Genomic DNA, 22,690 nt, shown 5'->3' with positions numbered 1-22,690 from the left:
AGAACTCTTCCCATGAGATTTGTTAGGTAAGACCATTAATGTTTGTTTTCTGGACAACTTTACTGTTTGTATGCTTACCAATTGTAACAGAAAGACCTAATAAATTATGTATCTATGTTAAACAGTTTGCTTCTCAAACAAAGGAAATTGGCTGCAACTTTTATTTCTTCTATTTTTATCCATCTCTTAAAGGGCAACACTCTAAGGAAAATACTCTTATATCGCTACTTTAAAGGAGAACATGGAAGTGGTATGAATGGGCCTCTGTCTGCCAGCTACAGCAAAACTGCACAAGTGGGAGGTAAATCAACACAGATCATTTGAAGAGAACAAAATTAGAAGCATCGTTTTTCCAATAGGCATACTGGAAGTGCTCCAGGGATTCAGTTGGTAAATAAATCAAACAGTTCTGTAACCAGTTAGAAGAGAGGTAGTATCAGACTTTCTGAAGTTGCATGCACTTGCCTGAGGTGGCTGGTGTGCATTTGGCAGTACCGAAGTAGGGACTTTCCCCATGCCCCATAATCAATCATTCAATTCAGGTTCAATTCATAACACCATTTTAATTTGCCAGTAAATTTACATCCGGATATTCAGCAAAGCACTAAACATATGAACAAAGATGTGGCTGTTTCTGGAAACAAAATTTTTTTTTTTTTTTTTTTTTATTCTCAATCCCTTATTGATACATGAAAGAAAAAAAGATACAAGGAGAAGCTTCTCACAAAGATACTGATTAGGCAATGGAACAGATTTCCACAAGAAACTGCAGAATGTGTTGGTCCTTGTTACAGCTTTACTGGACAAGACTAGTAAACCTGTGCTAATTACTATTGCCAGAAAGTTTTAGATGATCTCTGTAGGTCCCTAGAACTGAATTTTGTGGTATGATTCTGTTACAGAGTGGGAAGTTACTGTAGGATGGTTTCTAAGGAAATCCAAAATAATGTATGTCATAGGAAATGAGGCAGAAGGTGGAAGAGTGGTCTCAGAGCATGGATCACAGTTTAGTGTATGCAGCAGTGGAATTAAAAAAGGGGTTCAGTGAACAAATCAGTGTAATTTCCAAGTTCTTTATGTCTGAATATCATGACAGAGCAATGGTTCTGGGTTTTGTTTTATTTCTTAGAGCCTAACATTGCAATTTCACACAAAAATTGTATTTGTTTCACAGGGAGTTTTGCCTGAAACAGAATTTGAAAATTAAATTTATTACATTGCTACTGTCTTCATAAAGCACATGATTATTGCCAATAGATTCATTTTCATATACATTTGTGAAACAAACATGAATGGTATGTATTTGTCTTACTTGCAGGTGGATTTTCAGGACAAGACTCAGATAAGTCTGGAGTAACGATGTTTGATATTCAGTGCCTTCTGGATAAAGAAGGTGCATCAGAACTAGTCATCGATGTTATAGTAAACACCAGAAATGACAGAATTTTCTCAGAAGGCATTTTGCTTGGTATTGCATTGCTTGAAGGTGGAAATACACAAACACAGGTACTTCTTTCATTTACTTATTCACATACTGATTTTTAAATGTGTGTAGTCTGGAGACAAATAAAAAGGATCTTTACGCTGTGAATTCTGTGAAAAGTTTATCACTGCAATATGTATGACTATAATACAAATGTAAATATGCCCTGTTATGCAATATCAAACCAATTTTTAAACTGTCGCTTCCTGTGTAGCACAGTGCTGCTTTTAATCTGGTCATTGCCATATAAGCATTATCTCTAGTTATTTTGTATCTCTGTAAATTAAAAATTACAATACCATCAAGTTTATAACAGCAATAAAATCAAGTTATTTTCTGGAAATGTTTAGGGACATTTATAGAAATCTCCAAAGAGAGAAAAATTGGCCATTTGAGACAACCATATCTCAGCCAGTAGAAAATAGCTGCTTTAACATGCAGATTCTATTTTTTTCATGAATTATATTCTTCTCACCTAATTTTAACCAAATAAGATGATTGTTTATTCATATTATATGATCAGCAGAGATATCATAGGAGAGGAGAGATGATACGAATCAGTCCCTGCTTTTCGCCATATCTTATAATTGCCTGTGAAGGAAGCCTAAATAATCAACTTGTACCTCACTGCAGGGCTGTAAAAGTAAAATGAGAGGAATTCCATCCTGTATCTTTATTCTGTAAAAAAAGATAATGTGATCTGTGACCCTTAGAGAGCATCCACAAAATGCTAAAGAAGTTAGATTTTTGTTGCAGCTTTGTAGCATGAATTGTTAGAGGCTGTAAAAGGCTCTAAGTTTGTAAGCTGTTTAAAATGGTACTCTGCCTGCTTGACAATAATGCTAAAGGACTGGGCTTAATAACCTAAAATATTAATTCCAATTCTGTGTGAAGCACCAGAATTTATATAATCTAAGCTATAATACTACACATTAGATGTTTCATGCTTCCTCTTTTTGTTAAAAAACAACAGTTACTTTTCACTATTATTTTTAGATGAAATATTATAACTTTAGAAAGAAACAGAGTGTCACAAAGTAATTTAACTTCAAGTGTAATATTGTAACAGTTTAGAGATTGCACATACCAGCATTCACCATTTTATCCAAATTTAGAAATGTTTCCATCAATCTTAGTTACCAGCCTTGTATATCACTTAGAGAAAGAATGGTGAGGCAGTGACCAACATTTGTTCTGTGTAAGTGAAGTAATTATTCATCATTTGTTTCACAACAACAACAAAAAAGTGTATTTTTGTATTTCTCCTTCTTTGGAAGACTGATATCTAAAGAATAATTTCTTTTTGTCAGTATTCAACTTACCAGCAACTGAAGGAGCAAAAAAAGTCAGAAAAATTCTTTAAAGTCCTGTATGACCACATGAAAGCTGCTCAGCAGGAGATACGATCGACAGTGACAGTGAACACTATTGATTTGGGAAGCAAAAAGAAAGATGATGATGGTGACCTAACCATATCTGTTCCCAAAAAGAGAGGTAAGGACACACCCGTGCAAAACTGGGGAGAAGTACACTATATTCAGATTGCATGTGCTGCCCCACTGTGCTGTGGTGTGTTGATCAGTAGGCTCTAATATTAATCACTGCTACTTCGCATCTTTTACCTGTTTTTCTGTAAATTATACGGCATCTCCTAAGCTGGTTGCAAGGAATTAGCTTTGGTGAAATCAGTGAAGTTATGCCAGTTTATACCAGTAGAAGATACCGAACCATATTTTTAGAGAAGCAGAAGTAAAGGCTGCTGCTAATGGGGCTATTTCACAAGAGCAAGCACAGGCACTTATTTCCCACCCTGTGGTTCTTCCATTGTTCTCATCATTAATTGTATATAGTAGGGAGTGAAATACTAGGGCTTTTTGTTTTAATGTTCTGTTTCACTCTGGTTTGTGGTTTATTTGGAACATGCTATCCCTGCATGAATGTTGCTTTTATGTTCTTTGTTAGTTGCCTTGAGGTCTTCAAAAAGCTAGTCCCCAACAAAGAAAAATTTGCATTCATTATTATTGTTTTCTTATTGTTTAATCAAAAGAGTTTCAAAAATGAAGGAAAATTATCTTCTTTTCAGTAAAGGATTCAACCTTGCATCTGAAAGAGGGTATGAAAGGACAGTTAACAGAAGCATCATCTGCAACGTCAAAGGCTTACTCTGTGTATAGAAGAGAAATGGACCCAGAAATAGATCTTATGGGCTCAGGAACAGATGCTGCAAATGCAGAAGAGAAGTCCACAGAAGAAGCAATCATGAGCCCTACCATTGCAATCATGCAGCCAATATTGAGGTTTCTTCAGCTGCTGTGTGAGAACCACAATCGAGAGCTCCAGGTAAAGTGTTTTTGAGTTGAGCTCCAAAGGAAATACTACAGGAGCTGGAATTTCACAAGGAAAGTAGAACACATCTGTGCCCATTCCTGTTACAGCATGATGGTGGCTAAAATGTTGCTCTTTTGGTCCAAGGGATAAAATAATCCTTTCAAGAGCCACTTGCATGCTCTGGTTGAGCTCATGTTTATGCCCTCAGAATAGCTACGGGACTGCAGCATAGCTGCAGGGGATTGAGAAGTGTCTAAATGTCACTGTTAGTGTGGTTTCTGTGCACAAATACTGGATCACTTACCATAGGTTTGAGGACCACAGGAAGCTTCTGTGCAAAGTTTGGGTACTGCTCTTTTTGCTAGGTATTATGATTGAAGGCTTTAAGATGCTACTTGTTTCCCTGCTATCAGCTGCTCTGGTAGAAATTACTGTCCCCATAGCAACCTTTGCAAAATGAATTTTTTGCAAATATACCTCAGTGCCGTGTCCAGCAGTCTCCCTTAAAGCAGTGTTGGGACTGATTTGAGCTGAGCTACCATTCTGCACTATGGCCAAGGAGCAGTCATAATATGCCACTATACCTGCTCAGCTGTGGGGTAACAAGCTTCCAAGAGAAAGGTCGTAATAGATGGATGGTGACAGGTATAAAGGAGATACATAAGACATTTAAGGCCAGGGCAGATGTCTGCAGAGTGCACTTTCCTAAGCCTTTTTTTTCTCTGATGATTTAATCAGATAGTAGTTTTCAACTGCTGCGCCAACACATAATATATTTTCCACAATGTAGTGTACTTAGTGTACTTCAGTACCTAAGGTACAGTGGTCATGTAGTCATAAATTGTACCCTTCAATATTTTAATGAAAAAGACTGTTTAACTCTTTTTTTTTAATTTATTTTTTGTGTGTGTGTTCTTTTTCTTCATCCACCAGAATTTTTTAAGACATCAGAACAATAAAACAAATTACAACCTTGTTTGTGAGACCCTTCAGTTTTTGGACTGTATCTGTGGAAGCACAACAGGTGGACTGGGCTTACTGGGGCTTTACATCAATGAGAGGAATGTGGCCCTTGTGAACCAGACACTGGAAAGCTTGACTGAATATTGCCAAGGTCCATGCCATGAAAACCAGGTAGGGCTCAAATAACTTCTGGATGTAGAAGAGTATACCTCAATGTACAGTATCTGTGTGCTTATCATAAACCTTTCAGTGTTCTTAATAACATAAATTCACTGGTAACTGCTATAACTAGCCTTAACATGTTTCAAGCCTTCATAAGGCCTGAGAAATCCTTTAAAGTCAGAACTCAAACTCTTCCTGTGGTATGTCTGCTTACGTGGAGGGTTTCCAGTCCTTTTAGAGAGAGTTTAATGTCTTATGTCAATGGGTCCATGGCTTAAACCTCACTTTGAGACCGGATTTTGAGTCATAGTTGTAGAAGTACATTGCAAATGCAAGCTTGTTTTCTTCATTTTCATATATCTTGCCTTTGCTGGTGTTTATATAGGTTGCTAATATTTACTTTCCTTAATTCACATAACTACCACAAAGTTTAACTTAACTATCCTGCTATATTACCTAGCAGCATCTTTAATTGTGATATTAGTAGTGAAATGGATGAAACTACAGACCATACTTCTAATCTTCTGTGCCTTGCTTGATGCAGTCTTTTTAAGTCACTTAGCTGTGACCTTTGGTAGGTCTCTTTAGTGCCTTGCTGAGGCAGTATAGAAAGGTAAACAATGTAGTTGCATGCTGCTGTATTTGATCTGAAGAGAACCATAGTACAGTTGTCACAGTGTATGAAATTGCATAATTTTTGCTATGGATTAGCAATAGGAAAATTATGGTGGGTGAAATTACAGAGGCAGTCTATTCTTGATACTAGAAACAGCTGAAGAAATACACACCGTATTAATGCTACTTCGTTAATGTGCACAAATGAGGTATAAAGTGCTATTATTGCCATTGCTGGTAATCAACTGCCTTTACTTTATACTTTAAAAATAAACAAACAAAAACCCTTTAGTGGACTAAATTTTAAATAGTTGTATTTGATTCACTAGTGAATGGGAAAAACATCTGTAAAAAATAATTCCAGGGCTGAAGAAGAAAAAGAAAGGAAAAAGAATGTTTAAAGTTACTGTGTTCTCCAACAAGTTTACTGGAGAAGCACTGGAAGAGCACTGGTGGTGGAAGGGAATGATTAGTTACACTTTATTACTTAAATCTACCTGCTGGGAAGTTAATCAGGATTTGAGTAATGCTTGTTTACACCAACTTCAAGTCTAATTTGGTGTATTTCAGAGGAAAATGTTCCACACTCTCATTTTATTTTTTCTTTTCTCCATATTTCTGAAAATATTTTCCTTATTGCCCTATAAAGCTGCTAGAAGAAAAAATATCATAGAATTTTATATAACTGACACGTATTTACAAGGCTTAGAAGGGCCAAGACTCCAGCTATAAAAGCATTTGGCAAGCACTGTTGTCATATTTGCAGTTTTGAATACCATGTCCGGAAGTATCCTTCTATGCAGAACATGTTCAGATGCATGTAGAAAAACTTAATCTTCACAAACAGTTCATGTTATAACAGTGATATTAATGCTGGTTGCTGAATGCAAATGAAAAACTCAAGTGTGCAAATTTGATTGCACCCATATTCAAACATGTCTTTTGTGTCTCTGCATGTGTGTTCAGCTGAATTGGGCAGTGCTCCTGTGGGCTGCTGTCTGTAACTTGTGCCACCTTGGTGTTACAAGGTCTTTCAAGTTCTGGGTCCTTGTTTTGGAAATTTGCTCATGCGCATATTCACTGTCTCCCTCTTTCCCCCTGTACATCCCTCCCCCTCCTCCCCCGCCACCCCCAACTCCTTTCTCTTATTTTGCAGACTTGTATAGCCACCCATGAGTCTAATGGGATTGATATTATAATTGCACTTATCTTGAATGACATAAACCCTCTTGGCAAATACTGCATGGACCTGGTGCTTCAGTTGAAGGTATGGTAAATGTAAATTTGTTTATCTAAATCTGAGTAAGAATAGAAGAAATACCTATGCAAGAGTTCTAGGTAACCTGGCATTTACTTAATCTTACCATAGCATAATATACTCAGCAGCCTTTAAAAACAAACATTGCAAATGAATTCAGCTCAGCTTCTGAATCCTTATCAGGCCCTCTACCACAGGCCTTTTGACCCACTGTTGTGTTTGGGAGTATGCCCTGGGCTTTTTTTTCAAAGGAGTCCTATCAAGCAGACACAACATAAGTAGCATGCCCATATTGTGGGCATAAAATCTCACAGGGTTGATAAATAGCAGCACTGTACAGGCATGTAGCAACTCAGGCATTCTTTGTATGTAGTGAACTCTTAAAAATTACTTGACAAGGAGATGTGGAAAAAAAAAATCAGGTGACCTGCAATGTCAAATAAAGTTGAAAATGAGGTTAAAATAAACTGTATTTTATTTCCCTTCTCAGTGTCCTCTGTGAGGGGACAACAAAGTGTAGGGTGGGAGGGCAAGGAGTAAAGCAGAAGGGCTTGTAATTTTGTTTTGTATTCTGTGAAGAGTTGGATAGGCTTGTAGATAAGTTTCTATAACCTCTGTGCTATTGCATGCGGAGTGGAGCTCTGCAGTTATGCTGTCTGCCAAGTAGGGTAGAATTTGTCCAGGAGAAACCTTGGGTTATTGCCTTTTCTTGCCTTCTGAATGAAGTATTTCCATTGCAGATGGTCTGTTTCCTCCCTAAAACCAGCAAATACTTTGTGGTAGCTGCGTTGCATCATATTGGCAATGTTATGGGTGTCTAATAAAATAATTAATAAAGCTATATATCATGAACAATGAAACATTGAATCAACAGTACTTTAGACATGATTTTAATAACTGTAATTGCATTTTTGTTTGGCAATACAATTCAGGCTCCCCTCAAGCAAAAGACGTAAGCAGACATTTAACTTCGAACTTGCAGGCAGTTCTTTTGGAGCCCTGAAAAGTCTCAAAGTTTGAAATCTCAGTCTCTGTAAAGACCTAGCTACACTGAGTCCAGTGCTATTTTGATCTGCAGTTATTGTGAAGCTGGCAAATGCTCATAGAGCATCTTTTCTATGTAGCAAACAAAAAATGGAGTTTGGAGACATCACTGCAGGGACCAGTTGGCCCTGTACACAGAAGGCTGTATATGCCTTACTCTTTTAAATAGCAGACATTGTGGAGAGTGATACCAAAGGTTCAAAATGTGGAAATGATTCTATCTTATAGGATGGCAGAGTCATTTGGGTTAGAAAGGACAACTTGAGGGCATCTTGTTCCATCCACTTGCTCAAGCAGGGTGAGCTAGAGCAGGTTTCTCAAGACTGTTCAGCTGAGTATCTCCACAACTGGAGACTTCACAACCCCTCTGGGCAACCTATTCCAGCATTTAATCACTCTCACAGTAAAAAATAAGTGTTTTCTTGTATTTAAATAGAGTATCATGTGCATTTTGATTTGTGTCTGTTGCTTCTTGTTCTCTCACTGGGCACTGCTGAGAGGAATCTGGCTCCTTCTTCATCCCCTTCCATCAGGTATTTACACACATTGACAAGATCCCTCTGAGCCCTCTCTGCTCCAGGCTGAATAGTTCCAGCTCTCAGCCACTCCTTACGCGAAAAATGTTCCATTCGCTTAGTCATCTTTGTGGCTTTTTGCTGGACTTGTTCCAGCAAGACCATGTCTTTTTTGTACTGGAGAGCCCAGAACTGGACACAGTGCTGGGCCAGGTGTGATTTCAAGAATTAGATCCAAATTCAGAAGTTACCGGCTTTTATTTTGAGTGGCAACGCATTGAAATACTGTAACACTGAGCTTACCAGGTAATGTTTAACACTGACAATCTGTCAGTATTCACAGGCAACTCTGAAGCTGCAAATACATAAATTTTGCAGTGAAAATACAGAATGCAAAGCATATAGGCCCACACATTTACACATACAAACGAGCTCAGACACTGTTTTCAGGGAACATTATGTGTTGAACTCGTATCCCCCAACCAAAGCAAAGGCAATGCAGAATTATGTTTTCCCATGTCATCTTAATTTAGCTTGTTTTGCACAGTTTGTGATGTGGTATTTAATTACATCTTCATGGATTATATTTTCCACTGGACTCCTGAATCATTCAGTGAGCAGGGTAGACAATGTTCACTGAATGCACAGATGGCCAATGTTCTATTCTGCCTCTTGTTATTTTGAGGATGACCCCCCCAGCCTTTCATACGACTAGTGTTTAAGCCCTGGCACACAATATAACCTCAATGTCACTCTGTATAGTGTCAGGATGAAAAGATGTTGTTAATCTAAGGGTAGAGAGGGTCTAATACGGGTGTCTTTTTGGCTGTTCTCGTAGTGCTTTACTCTGCTGTATCTAGTTGTAGATGTGATGAGTGGTGTTCCCCAGGGGTCGGTATTGGTACTGCCACTGTTCAACATCTTTGTTGGTGACATGGACAGTGGGATTGATGCACCCTCAGCAAGTTTGCAGGTGACACAAAGCTGTGTGGTGCATTTGACATGCTGAAGGGAAGGGGTACCATCCAGAGGGACCTTGACAGGCTGGAAAGGTGGGCCAGTGTGAACTTCATGAGGTTCAACAATACCAAGTACAAGGTCCTGCACCTGGACTGAGGCAATCCCAAGTGGAGAATGGATTGAGAGCAGCCATGAGGAAAAGGAATTGGGGGTGTTGGTATATGATAAGCTCAATACGAGCCAGCAATGTGTGCTTGCAGCCCAGAAAGCCAGCCATGCTGGGATGCATCAGAAGGTCAGCCGGTTGAGGGAGGTGATTCTATCCTTCTCTTGTGAGACCCCACCTCCAGTACTGCTTTCAGCTCTTGGGCTTCCAACACAGGAGGGACATGGACCTCCTCGAGTGAGTCCAGAGGAGGCCATGAAGATGATCGAAGGGCTGGAGCACCTCTCCTATGGAGACAGGCTGAGAGATTTGGGCTTGTTCAGCCTGGAGAAGGCTCTGGGGGGACCTTATAGCAACCTTCTAATACCTAAAGGGTGCCTACAAAAAGTCTGAAGAGAGACTTTTTACAAGGGCATGTAGTGACAGGACAAGAGGAAATGGCTTTAAGCTGAAACAGGGGGATTAAGATTAGGCATTGGGAAAAAATCTTTCATTATGAGGGTGGTCAGGCACTGGCACAGGTTGCCCAGAGAAGCTGTGACTGCCCTGTCCCTGGCAGTATTCAAGGCCACTTGGGCAAGGCCTTGGAACTATATGATCTTCAAAGCCCCTTCCAACCTAAACCATTCTATGATTTTATGAAATGAGCATCTGAATGTCAAGTGCAACAATCAGAGAGAAAAAAACCTGGAGGTTGTGCCCGCCTGCTCTATAGCATGCCATTTGTGCTGAGTTAGTAGCAAAAGCTGGCTGCTAATGACATAAAAGTCCTACCTACCCTCTACCTTTACTCACTTTCTGGAAGCTGCAGCAGGCTTCTCTCTGTTCCCCAGGGTTGTCTGTACTGGGAAATAGCTTCAAAGTCTTCCTTGCCCATGAATGAGTACACTAGTGTCTTTCTCTACTGTATCTTCCCTTCCTTCTCAAGCTGCCTGGCAGCCTGTCTTGTTCCCTTCCCTTCTCTTCAGTTTGAGATTATACCAATACTACCATAACTGATTTGGTCACCACTGTAAGGGAATACTGCAATAGAGAAGGAAGCATCCAGTTCTTCAGAGCAGCACCTTGTTAGGAGTCTTAATCAAAATGCTATCCTTTCCCTCCAACTGGTCACATTCACTGTGCACATTAAACTTCTGCAGTGTAGGTTGCGAGGTCAAGAGTTTGATTAGACCTTTCCAATGGATGGTCTTGGTTTGATTCTGGAGCAAAAGGAAAGAGGAGTTACGGAAAAATTCATGTGGAGTCCTGTTCTCCTTCAGCCAGCCCCAGTCTCGTCTTCTCATCTGTTGTTCTTCATCCATATCTTATTCTGGTGTTGGCAAGCCTAGTCTCCTTTCTCCTGTATTCTCTCTCAGTTCCCAGTCTCCTCTCCCAGAATGCCCTAATTCCCCTGTCTGTATTTAAGTTGAATATTTTTCAATATTTAAAATGCTTCTTCCAATATAGCATGCAGGGTTTGTTAGCCTTACAGTACGCTGACATTCAAATGGGAGAAAACCCCTCTTAAATACGTCAGTAAAATAAAAGATGGAAGTAGTTTAAAATTTTATCTGCTAAAAAAGTGGTCCTTGTAATCTCAATTAAAACAAATGCAAGGGTCATTAATCCATGAAATAGATTTCAAATTTGCATTAATGTGGTTTTGCATCTCTAGAACAATGCCTCCAAGCTTTTGCTGGCTATTATGGAAAGCAGGCACGACAGTGAGAATGCGGAAAGAATCCTTTTCAACATGAGACCAAGGGAACTGGTGAGAAAACTTCTGAATATTCATAAATCTTTTGGCTAAAAAAAAAAAAAAATCTGTCATTAAAACATTTTTTAAATTATCTGCATCTAAGCTGAAAAGTGTTGGCAGCATATGGTGACACAATGTATCAGGATAGTACTAATTCACAAAAAGTCCTTTAAAAGGATCAAGCATGCATGATTTCAGTCTTTACGACTTCATTATTTTTATCCGTTCCAAGCACTTTTCTGTAATTGTTTCCTGACTGAATTATCATACTCTGGTAGACTGTCTTCAAGTACACTTTGTCAGGAGCTGGCAAATTAAGTTTGTACAGTTCGTGAAACACTGCTAACAGAAATGTGTGTGGAGACATCTAATATATATAATATGTATATGTTCATTTTATATGAACAAAGACAGTTACAAACAGTTGTATTTTGGAACAACCATGATGCTTCTGTGGGTCTCCAGGAATTTTGAATAGATTGGAAATCTGAAGAAATTGCTTCCAATCCAATTGACCATACAACAGCAGTGAGGTGGGGAGATCTGTGGGCATCAGCTCTGCCTTTTGGCAAAGCCCAGTAACCTGATTGTTCTGGGGCATCATCGCTAAGGTGGCACGTCAGCATGATAATGCCGTCCCTAAGGTACAACTGCAGGATCAGGCCCTGTGTGGAGAATGGAGGATTTTCCCCCATTGGTCCTGTAAAAGGCTTTTGAATGTTTTGGAATTTCCCGAGCACCCTGCCCAGATCTTTATCTTCTTTTCCTTTTTGGTTTAGTTGGTTTTTTTCTGTCTGCTGAGCCTGTGGAGAAGGCTGAGTGACGTGTCGGCCTGCTCTAGCCAAAGGGAGATCATGGCTACACTCTAAGTGCTGTACAACACTACCTGCCATATCTGTAGATCTGTCTTTAAAAGCGTTTGTGAAAATACCTGCTTAAAAGGCTCAGCTTTCCTGCACCTTTGTCATGATTGCAGTTTTACTGATGAGAAATGGAGCAGTTTGGAGCTTCATAAATACTTCAAGCTTGTCTTTACTCAGAAAGTGTTTCTTAGACTGCTCACTCTTCTCACAGAACTGCAAGGCACGCAACCAGGCTTGAGCTGAACAAAGCATGTGTGTTCAAACACAGTGTGCTTTTTCCCCGAGAATGACATTTATTTCATCTCTCCATGGTTGGCTTTGTATTACAGGTGGATGTGATGAAGAATGCTTATAACCAAGGCCTTGAATGTGACCACGAGGAGGAGAATGGAGATAATGGCATCTCCCCAAAAGATGTTGGCCATAATATCTATATTTTGGCACATCAGGTATGTCTTATTTGTTGTGACTGCTTCCAGAAAAGCGCTACATGATTAAACTCCACACTGTTGTGGATGGAGTGGTGCACCTTACTGATAAGAGAGTATTCATGTGTTTCTTGATACAAAAGAGCAATTTAACAAAGTTTAATAGTAACTGTGACAGCGGTTTAACAAGATTCGATGGCAAGGTGCACTTGATTGTTTACTGTATAGAGGACAGAGTCCGGCAAAACTGTCAGGGAGAGTCTTCCATTGAGTCACAAGGTTCAGAAACCTGTTTCAAACCCTGTTGCATTTGAAACTACTCAGAGGGGAGTTTAAGTGCAACTGGATTGAGAGTTAGTCCCGGGCTTGGTCAATGGTTTATGTCTAAAGAATTATGTGTGTACAATCAATCCTTCATATCATTTAGCTAAGATTTCAAAGTTTACCATGCTATTAATCACTTAACAAGAACCTGTTGTGTCAAGGAATCTCTCAATTTTGAGGAGTAACCTTGAGAAGTGTCCCTACTCAAGGGGAGATCCTGGTGTGCAGCCCATTGCCACGCAGGAGAGCTCAACAGTCCCATGGCTGTCCACTATTTATGGAGTAAAATAGTTGGCTTAGTCATATTTGCATACCGACTACAGTTGTTAGTTTCTTCCAAACATGGGTTGAGTCAGACCTTGAGCAGCCCTATGGTTAGGTGGGTGCATTGCTGAAATTAGCCCTCGGCTATTGTGTTGTTATCTGTCTTCCCAAATCCACTTTGAGCTGGATGCAGCCATCATGACCAGATGCATACATTATGACCGCCTGTGGTGATAATCACTTGAGCAGGGTTATGGGAAATAAAGGTCAGATGGGGAGGGGAGGTTAGGGCAGGGCAAGGGAGCACACTGTCACCCACACGAAACTTGTCTGATCAGAAAGGGGAGTTTTCCCTTCATGTGATTTCTGGCTTGTGTTTGTGTACAACATGGCTTTATTTGGCAAGTTGCTGAGAGCAGGAAAAGTGAGCAGTCTCACTGTATGTGTAGTCACTCTACAAGATTTGGTAGGCTCTGTTCGTGTGAAATAACAGCGTAGAGCAAGACAGTTAATGTCCACTTAGCTTTGTCTTCTTTTAACATTAACAGCTCATTCATATCAGTCGGAGCCTAAATTACGTTACCATTATTGGTGTATTTTAAATAGTAGCTTCAGTTGCTAGACCACGTGAACTTGCATTGAGGGGATTCCTATTGTATCAAATACATTAGTTAGCCAATAAGAAAAAAAGGGCCTTTTTAGAGTTTTCTCCTTTTGAATTATGTTGTAGGGCCCTCAAGCTTTTTCTGATCACTTTTGCTTCTCTACTGGTAAAGGCAGAATGTACACTGAAGGTTTTAATTTAGTGGGATATTAATTCTTCAGAGCAGTTGGTATAAAAACCAGCTTATCTTTCAATTATATTAAGAGTATTGAAAAGGGTTTTTTTAATTAAAAAAAAAAAAGACCACGTATTTCTTGATTATATCATAAATGATTTGGTGTTTCAGTTGGTGCTTCATATAAGGGCCAAATTTAATAAAAATGTTTTTCCTAAGAAGAAATAAACAGATGGGGATAGGGAGTGTTCTATATTCATTGTGCTTATTAAGTGTTGTTAGGCATTGAATACTCAATGGGCAAAAGAAAAGAAAGCAGTCTATAGTTACACTAGTATTATGCAATGTTTCTTTCAAGTGAGGAATGCAAAAACAGCTACTGAGTTATGATCGTGTGCTTGCAGCACATTTAAATAAGTAAGTCTTGTTACTATGCTTTTGATGTAGTTGACCATGTTCTACTTTTGTGCTGTACGTAGGACTGTACATAAAATACCCACTGAGGGTGATAAATTTTTAGAAAGCATCTGTGGCTCCTTCCTTGTATGACTCTTTACTCGTTGTATGAATGCTTGTAATGAAAATTGACTGCCTGCCAAATCAAAATGCTGGTATTTTATCCCTTTTATCTACAGTTTGCGTTAAATGACATAACAGGGTTTGTGGCAAAAGAAAATAAGTTTTGGGGAGCAGAATATAGGCCTAAAACTCTGTATGAAGTGACTGCTGGGGTCATTTTACATAAGAGGTCACTACCAAGTGTACGCTAGCTAGCTGAGGTGTAGATTAAGCTCTGTCCCTAGATATATAATTGGGGTGCTGGGGAGGTCCATGATGCCACTCTGCAGCTATTCCTAATGCCTAATCCACAGCAGGCATTTTGGTTGCATAAGGATGGATATTTTTACAGCAATTTACCGAGCTCCTTCCTGCTCTGTAGAATTGAATAGCATGATTGGCTCTGTATGCTGTAAAAATATCCATCTTTGTACAAAAAAAAGACTGTTTTCCTTTTCTTTCATTTCTGTAACACAGTACGTGTGTGTGTTTACAGTAGCTTTGCACCCATGTCAAGCCCCATATCAAAACAAAGCAATGCAAGGGCAGGCAATTTGGGGCCTTGCTCTCTTCTCTGCTAATAAAAAGCTATGATTCTTGGCACAGAACTGCTGATCCTTGACACCAAACTCTTTCCATGTGTGCCCTTTCACTCGCCCTGGGATGGGCAGGATATGAGCGTGGTCCCTCCTCTGTAAGGCCATTGTTGCTGGGTTCCTTTGCTGGCTCCACCCTCTGAACACCCTCTTACACTTTGCTGTGTCAAAGTGGCTTTTTGGTGCCTGGGCCTTCCTCTTGGCTTGGCTGACCTGATATACATACTATTTATTTACTGTACTCCTTATAGTTTCCCAGTTCATCTGACTTATTTTTTTCTACAACCAGTGTGGCTCTTCAGTCACTTTCCTGACCCTTGCTTGTGACCACTTGCTTGAGTTACAGCTTTTTGGTCCCTCTGTAATAGCAGAATCAAGACCAAAAGTTCCTCTTTTTGCTGTTACAGCCCTCGAACAGAGAGTTTATTTTGGGAAGCTTAGACTTTCAGTTTTTCTCGCTGTACTCTTCAGGGCGATGATGGGTTCTGCATTTTGCCACCACTACATCCTTCCTTGCCCTTCCTGTGGTTGATTTTACCAGAAGCAAAAGGCATTCTTGTAAATGATTGACCCACAGTGCATAGAAAGTTATAAATATGTCACAAGCAAGGCTGAGATTTCTGTTATTAAATCTCCTTTACAACCTCCCTACCCCTATCCCAAATGCATATGCAGGAGCATGTATGCAATTGCATGTGCACATTTAACGCATCACACACGTTTCAGAGGTGTGTGGGCACAGAGCCTCTGGGACATGATAGTAAGCCACTGTTAAATATGCCATATGACAGTTATCACACCTCTTCCGCATGTTTCTCTGTCCTCTCTTTTCTTTCCTTTATTTCTTCATCTTCCTCCAGCCTGCCATGTGCCAGAGCTGTGCTGCTTGCCCTGCACTAACTCCAGGCTGTCTGGACACTGCTGCTCCTCACTTTTCCCATTCGGTGTATTATGAGCAGAGAGGAGAAGGGAGCACCATCGAGAGAAAGCAGAACTGACTTATCCATGAGGAACTACCATGAGCTGCACCCCCACTCTGCAGACTGGCTTTGGGGTAGGGACTCCTTCCAGACATAGCTCTTGTACAGCCGCTTGTGGAGGAGTGACACAAACTGGTGGTTGAGGTCACATCCTGTTATTGCTAGATAGTGTTCACAATTCTCTTGAAAATCCACGGAGGAGGTTCTGTATTCTTCGTCTTTTTCAAATGTCATGCTGAGAGCCAAGCCTTGAACTTGACATTGCTGATTTCTTACAGTAGTCTTGGGTGAATGCCAGTGGTGTGGTATGGATATTTCCGTCAGCTCTTATACCTCCTCTTCTCAAGACTCAACCAAAATAAATTGGTGTGGCATTTTTACTGCTGTCATTTTAAAAGATAGTGTTAAAGAAGACTGCACTAATTTGCAGAGTTAGGAAGGCTGTCCACAAAGAGATTTCATCTTGATGTGATGTCTCTGTAGTGATTAGAAAAGCTATTGACATAGTAGCACAAGAAAGTTTCATACGCATTTCTTATGTGCAAAAGCATTATGTAGGACAAACACATTTTTAAATAATTACCCCCTAGAAAAAGAGTTCATAAAAGGCTAAAGAAATCCTCTGTTTGACCTTGTTACCTGTTAGTTATAACGAAGTGTTTCAGTAGTTTGTAAACTAAAAAAAGCTTTCTTGGAGTCAGTAGGATTTCTGTGAGGCTCATGACTCCTTTACATTTACTATGGAGTAAGATAAGGCACTGTTTGTAACCACAGGCCCTTGTAGTTTGCATGTATATATGTGCTTCTGTTAACAGAAAGTACTTTGGAGTGTTTCCCTGTGTTTTTCAGCTACATGAAAGCTGTCTAAATCAGTCATGAAGCCCAAGCTAATACACTGTATTTTTCAGCCAGGGGCTTTATTCATGAGGTGCAGAAGAATGTGGAATAAGTGTGCATAGCTTCCAGTCAGCTTGCACACTTTCCGCTGCCTGTAGAGGTGTGTAGACATGCCTTTGATCTAGAAGGATGTGAGTATGTAGGGAGTAGGGAAGCAAGTGGTGATACTGTAACAAAATTGTCAGTGTCTTGTGACTTCCTCAATCTGTTTCCCAAAGCTGTTGCAAGAGTATGGTGGTACCAACCTAGTGTGTCACCCCTTTCATTATGCTTCTTCTGTGCTCTCAGGCTTGCAAAATGTTTACTCAACTGCTCAGTTTTAAAACTGCTAAGTTTTAAATGCCTCGCTGGAGAGGGAGCATAGGTCTTCGAACTCCACAGTACCGTTGTAACCTTCAGGTTACAGAAGTAAAAGGGTTTGTTTTGGGGTTTTTCATGAGGTTAAGCTAAAAGCTTATTTAAACCCCAGTGGAGTACCAAACCTACTTATATTTATATAATTTTCTGGTGGCACCAAGACTTAACAAAAAATCATTTCCTCTACCCCATAAAGTGAAGTAGTTAACGCTGCATGATATCAATGGGGGTATACAGCACAAACGAGCACAGGTTTGAACTAGGCTATCTTCTGATAAACTAAACCAGCTGGAAGTGTTGTTCCATTTATAAGCTCTTAAAATAAACCAAAGGAAAAGAGGTAGGAATTGCTGTGAATTGTAAGATTCTTGCTGCAGGTACTCCTAAGCACACCATAGCAGTTTGACATCATGAGCAAGTCATACTCTTTCCTCTCTAGTGTAAATTTTAAATGGTCTGAGCAAAATAAGTTTTTCAGCCTTATATATTTGTTAATTTTTTAATTAGCAGAATCAAGATTTTTTTATCAAAATTAGCCAGCTTTATCAAACTGATGTCTTATTGCCATGTCTACTTCATGCAGTATATTGCTTATTAGTGTACACACATGAAGAGTATTTGCTAACTAGGCAAGTATAATGGTAATAAGTGATGGCATGGATTTGTAGTTTGGGAGTAGAGGTACGCTACAGGCTATTTTTTAAAAGTTGCTGGTTTTGACATTTCAAATAGGACTGGTTTGATAATGAGACTTGGATATGATGCATTCATTAAGGAGAAGCTAAAATCAGTTTTAAAAAAATTAGCTTTGCAATTATGTAAAATTCTAAGGAGCACAAAGCCTTTTGTTTCTGTGGATTTCTGTTTAGCATGTCATTGTATGTGTTCGTCAGGTTTGAGTACAGCAAGGACTGGGACCACATCAAATCTATGCCTAGGACTATATGGTTATGGGGCTCTTATATACAGCAATAAAGAACAATTTAAGTGACAATAAAGTGACAAAAATTTAAGAATAATAAAGTGACAATAATAATAATAGTGGTTTCAGAAATTTTTAATGAATTAATCTTCCATTTGTTGAATTTTGGACCAGTTAAAAGCTTTTGTTAATTTTGTTTTCCCTTCTCTTAAAGTAGGTGGTTATTACCCAGTATTACAGGTAAAGACACCAAGCCAGAAGCAAGTGTAGACAGCAAGTCATTAGCTTTCATCAGAAGTGAATACAGCCTGCTAGATGCCCAGTGCTTTACTTTAACTGCAACATTGGGCTTCCTCCTATGCTCACTCAATCCTAGCTACTTTACTAATGAGGAAAATAGGCATTTAGTGGGTATTACAGTTGAGAATGCATCATCACTGAGCACATTAGTACTCCAAGAATCTTTTAAAGAGATCATGCCAATGTGTATTTTTCAAATAAACTTTCCTGTGCTGCTAATATTATGGATTGTTAGGGCAAGAAGAGATTTCATAAGATGATAGATACAAGCGTGTGAGGGAGGTACTGTAAGGTTTAAGGTTTTTTGTGGGTAGTTATTTTTGGTGTTTAGCTTGGAGCAGCTGCTGGCTTTTCTTCACTTAGCTGTATTTTAACATTTGGACAGATGAACTTAGACCTTGGTCCTCCTTTTCGTTTGTGTTTGTGTGTGCATGCATAAAATAAAATACATCTATTAAAACATACACTATAAAGTAAATATGAATTATTGCATATAATTCAAGTCAGGGCAAGGGATTCTATGGCAAAGCCTTGCTTAAAATTATGGGTGCAGGTCTTCTATAGTTTAATGTACACGAGATGTAACACAGTGATTCTGTGGCTCCAGATGTGAGGTGGGATCACTACATGTAACTTGTCCTTTAGTATGAGAATCCAAAGCTTTCGGAACTGGCTGGGTTGTCCCAGGCAGACAAAACAGTATTCTGCAAGAAGTGATGATAATGGTCAGGGTTAAATTTAGGGTGAAATTTGACCATTTAAAAATGAGTGTTGATGAAGAAGGCAGAAATTAATTACTTAATACTGTGCTTTGACAAGCACTTTCTGTAAGACACAGCAAAGAAACACCTGAAAGGTTATTTAGAATAGGGAATGGGTGGAACCAACTACAAAATTGGTTTTGTAATTTGTAACTACCCCAGGTAGTCTGCAGTGGACATTAACTGGCTGAAATGATAACATCGTGGTTATACCATGGAAAAGAGACAGAAGCCAAGGGAAAAGTCTTGCAAGAACACCTTGATGGTGGTATTGCCGTTACTGGCTCGCAACATTAACCTAGAAGAGATCTCTCTGTCCTTGTGGGAGCTGTGAGTTCCCCAGAGCTTTTTGCTCTGGAAGAGTTAGGAAGCAGCTTTCAGCTCCAGCAGGGATCCTCCAGAAGACCTGAGATCTGGGAATCACACTGGTTAAGTGAATTTTGAAGCTTGCTGATCTCTTTCTGCCCATCCTTTGCCTCAAATAGATGCTTGGCTCAAAACCAGAGCTGTAGCCCATCAGTCCTATAGGCATCTGTCTTTACAAAACATTAAGTTGTGCCTAGGTTCTACTGACGAAGATTTTGAGTTGATTCTGTTAAGGAACAAAATGGCTTGGTTAATTTGAAATTTTTACACATCTCTGACTGGTAGACTCTAAAAAAGCAATGTCTTTAGTGTATAAGAATAGGATTTTGGAAAAAAGATCGAAATACAAAAATGTTTGAGCTTGTCTGGTGTAAATAGATGTACCATAATCACTGGTTATATTGAGTGAAAATATAGATCAGTCACATTTTGTGTAGCAATGGCCATTTTCAAATTTTGCAGCTGATATGAACGAGCAGCAATTGGCAGGTATTATTGAAGATTGTCTTCCCAAGCACCTGATAGAAAATGGAGAACACTATACATACTTATACTATACTTAAATAAACAAGACTAACATTTAAGGCTGGAAAATGATAAAACCTATCCTTTAGGATAAACCTGTCCTTCAGGATTAATAGCTGTGAGTTTGTGCAATAGGGATGCAGGATGGATAGAATTTTTTAAGCTAAAGGATGTAATTTTTTTTGGAAGCTATGCTGACGTTTGCAGTTTTGGGTTGTTTGGGGGTTTTTTGTTTCTCTCTCCTTAGCAGAGACACTCTCGCTGATAGCAGTGCCAAAACAAAGGGCTAATGGGGACCAGTCCCACGAACAGTGACTGTCAGGGGACTTGTATCCTTGGCTGCCAGACCTGAAACTTCTCATAGAACTTTTATGCTCCACATGTTGTTTTGTAGTTATCATCCTGATGAGACAGGCTATGGCATCAAAATGACACCAGCTAATTAAATGTCAGCAGAATCAGAAGCTGTTGCAAGGCTTTTACGCTTAGATTGCCAAGATTGAAACAGAAGCCAATGACGCACATCACCCTCCTTGCAGCTCATTAGGGTGGTATATAACTCTATGTTCATCCAGCTATAGTATAGACAGACAGTATGGAGGCTGCCACAGGGGCTTGACACTAATGAGCACCTGAAAGATTAAACAAATGTCTGTGGCTGCTCTTGGGTCTCAGGTTAAAACCTTGGCAACCTGTGCTTCATTGTTAGGTCTCAGGTTAAAACCTTGGCAACTTGTGCTTCAGTGTTTTCTGTTTTCTCCTCTTCTCCTTGGAAGCATTTGCCTTAGAATCCTGTCATGACTTTGACAGGGATCTGCATGGAACCTCTGTTTTCCCTCTGGTATCCTGTTGACTTAGGCTGTTGATAGGTGCTAAGATTCAGACTAGAGCTTTTTACTGTAGGTTGACCACAAAGGTTTTAGCTTATTTTCATTTTCCTGGGTCTACTTCTCCAGGGTAAGATCAAGTATCTATTATACATATGTGTGTGTTTTGTTATATGTCATATTAATGAGGGATATATCCTGTTTGGCTGTAGTGACTCTGCATTTCACTAGTGTGCAGGTGGCCTTAATATTTTTGCTTTGTGGGTTTCTTCTTCTATCTTTAACTTCTGTAATCCTGTGTCCTTGTGTTTTGTGGTTTACAAGATTTTTTTATCATTGGGAAATATGTTGTACTGGTGTCAGGGCCCAAACGTTACACTAGAAGAAATATCCTTTCTTTGTCAAATGTCTGCATTGTGAAATCTTCACATTGGTCTGTGGTTTTACTCTGAAAATTGTCTGTTGGACAATGACATACTGTGTAAGATATTCTCTGCTCTCAGGCTCTATTTTCAGTCCTGTATTAGTAAGAAACATATTACCTTGTTATTGCTATCTGAAGCAGTACAGGCTGAGAATGACTTTGGTTCTCCTTTGGTTCTGCCTCAGCAGGGCAGATACTTATCTTCCCACTTTAAGAATGGGTCTTCATTTTGCTATATCCTCAGCTGGTCTACATGGGAATGACTCCCCTGAAAGTAGGCAAGCAATACTGATTTATACTAGCAGAGAACTTGACCTGTTGCTCTTAAACCATAGTCTTACCCTAGAGCTGCTTGCATGCCTTTGGCATACACAGTCTTCATTAAGAGTGATGATATATGGGCGAAAAAGAGGATGGCTTGACTTAAAGCTTTTTGATTGAAATTGCATGGAGGAGCATGAAGTAGAATTAAAAATCATTTTGCTTGTAAACTGAGTAAACCCAATCTAAAAGCCACAGAGAGACAATAAATGTGGGACCACACAGTGCCATCTTTACAAAGTCAGCCTTCAAAGTAGACTGCAATTTCAGTTGCCCTCAACTGTGGTGCGTACATATTGTTTGCTCAGAAATGTATATAGTGTAGCTACTTAACATTGTTCAGATGAAGTACACCAAGTGCTGAGATGCAATAAACTGCTGTAGGTGAAGGCTTGCTCCGGAGGCAGAGCTGGGGCTTTTCCACTGGAGGTAACCTTCAAATGACCCAAAGCGCTCCTTTCCTTATATCTAAAGCACAGCTAAAACATTTTTCTCTGAGCTAGGAGGAACTTGTTTTGTTTGTTTGTTTTGAGAGGAAGTGAGGGTAACCTTGGAAATACCATGAAAGTGAAGTCTGGTCTTACTTAATATTATCAGAGCGGTTCTAACAGGCCTCTGATATCTGCATTGTGAAATCCTACACCTTAATTAAAATCCTGTGGGACATCTTCTCTAACAAAGACATACCTTTTTATCGTTCTCAATGGTTCAGTAGTCATTGAAGTAATTACAGGTTAACGAAAATAAAGAGCATTAAACAGAATGTCAAAATATGTCGGTTCCTCACAATTGTTCAGTTTTAACTCTCATCTCCTCTGATGTCATAATTTAATTAGGTATCTCAGTCATCACACGGATTTCCAGAATAGAGGAGATCTGAATTTGCAGTCTACAAATAGGCAGAGCTACCTCAGTTGCCATCCTCTTTATTTAACTTATTTAAGACAGCTCAGAAAACTGAAA

General features: G+C 39.4%; 1 protein-coding gene across 1 annotated transcript in view; it reads left to right on the top strand.

Annotated features, from left to right (window-relative positions):
* Positions 1-22,690, top strand: part of ITPR2 (inositol 1,4,5-trisphosphate receptor type 2) — a 265,600-nt gene that overhangs the window by 185,614 nt on the left and 57,296 nt on the right. The window contains 8 exon segments of the mRNA XM_080617700.1: positions 193-301; positions 1,319-1,506; positions 2,794-2,977; positions 3,567-3,823; positions 4,745-4,945; positions 6,708-6,818; positions 11,152-11,247; positions 12,428-12,547. Coding sequence (XP_080473826.1) covers positions 193-301; positions 1,319-1,506; positions 2,794-2,977; positions 3,567-3,823; positions 4,745-4,945; positions 6,708-6,818; positions 11,152-11,247; positions 12,428-12,547 — 1,266 coding nt within the window.

The sequence above is a fragment of the Psittacula echo genome, assembly GCF_963264785.1.
Source record: "Psittacula echo genome assembly, chromosome: 1".
In the NCBI taxonomy this organism is placed as follows: domain Eukaryota; kingdom Metazoa; phylum Chordata; class Aves; order Psittaciformes; family Psittacidae; genus Psittacula; species Psittacula echo.
Note: the sequence above shows the minus strand (reverse complement) of the source record. Positions and strands in the feature narration are given on the sequence as shown.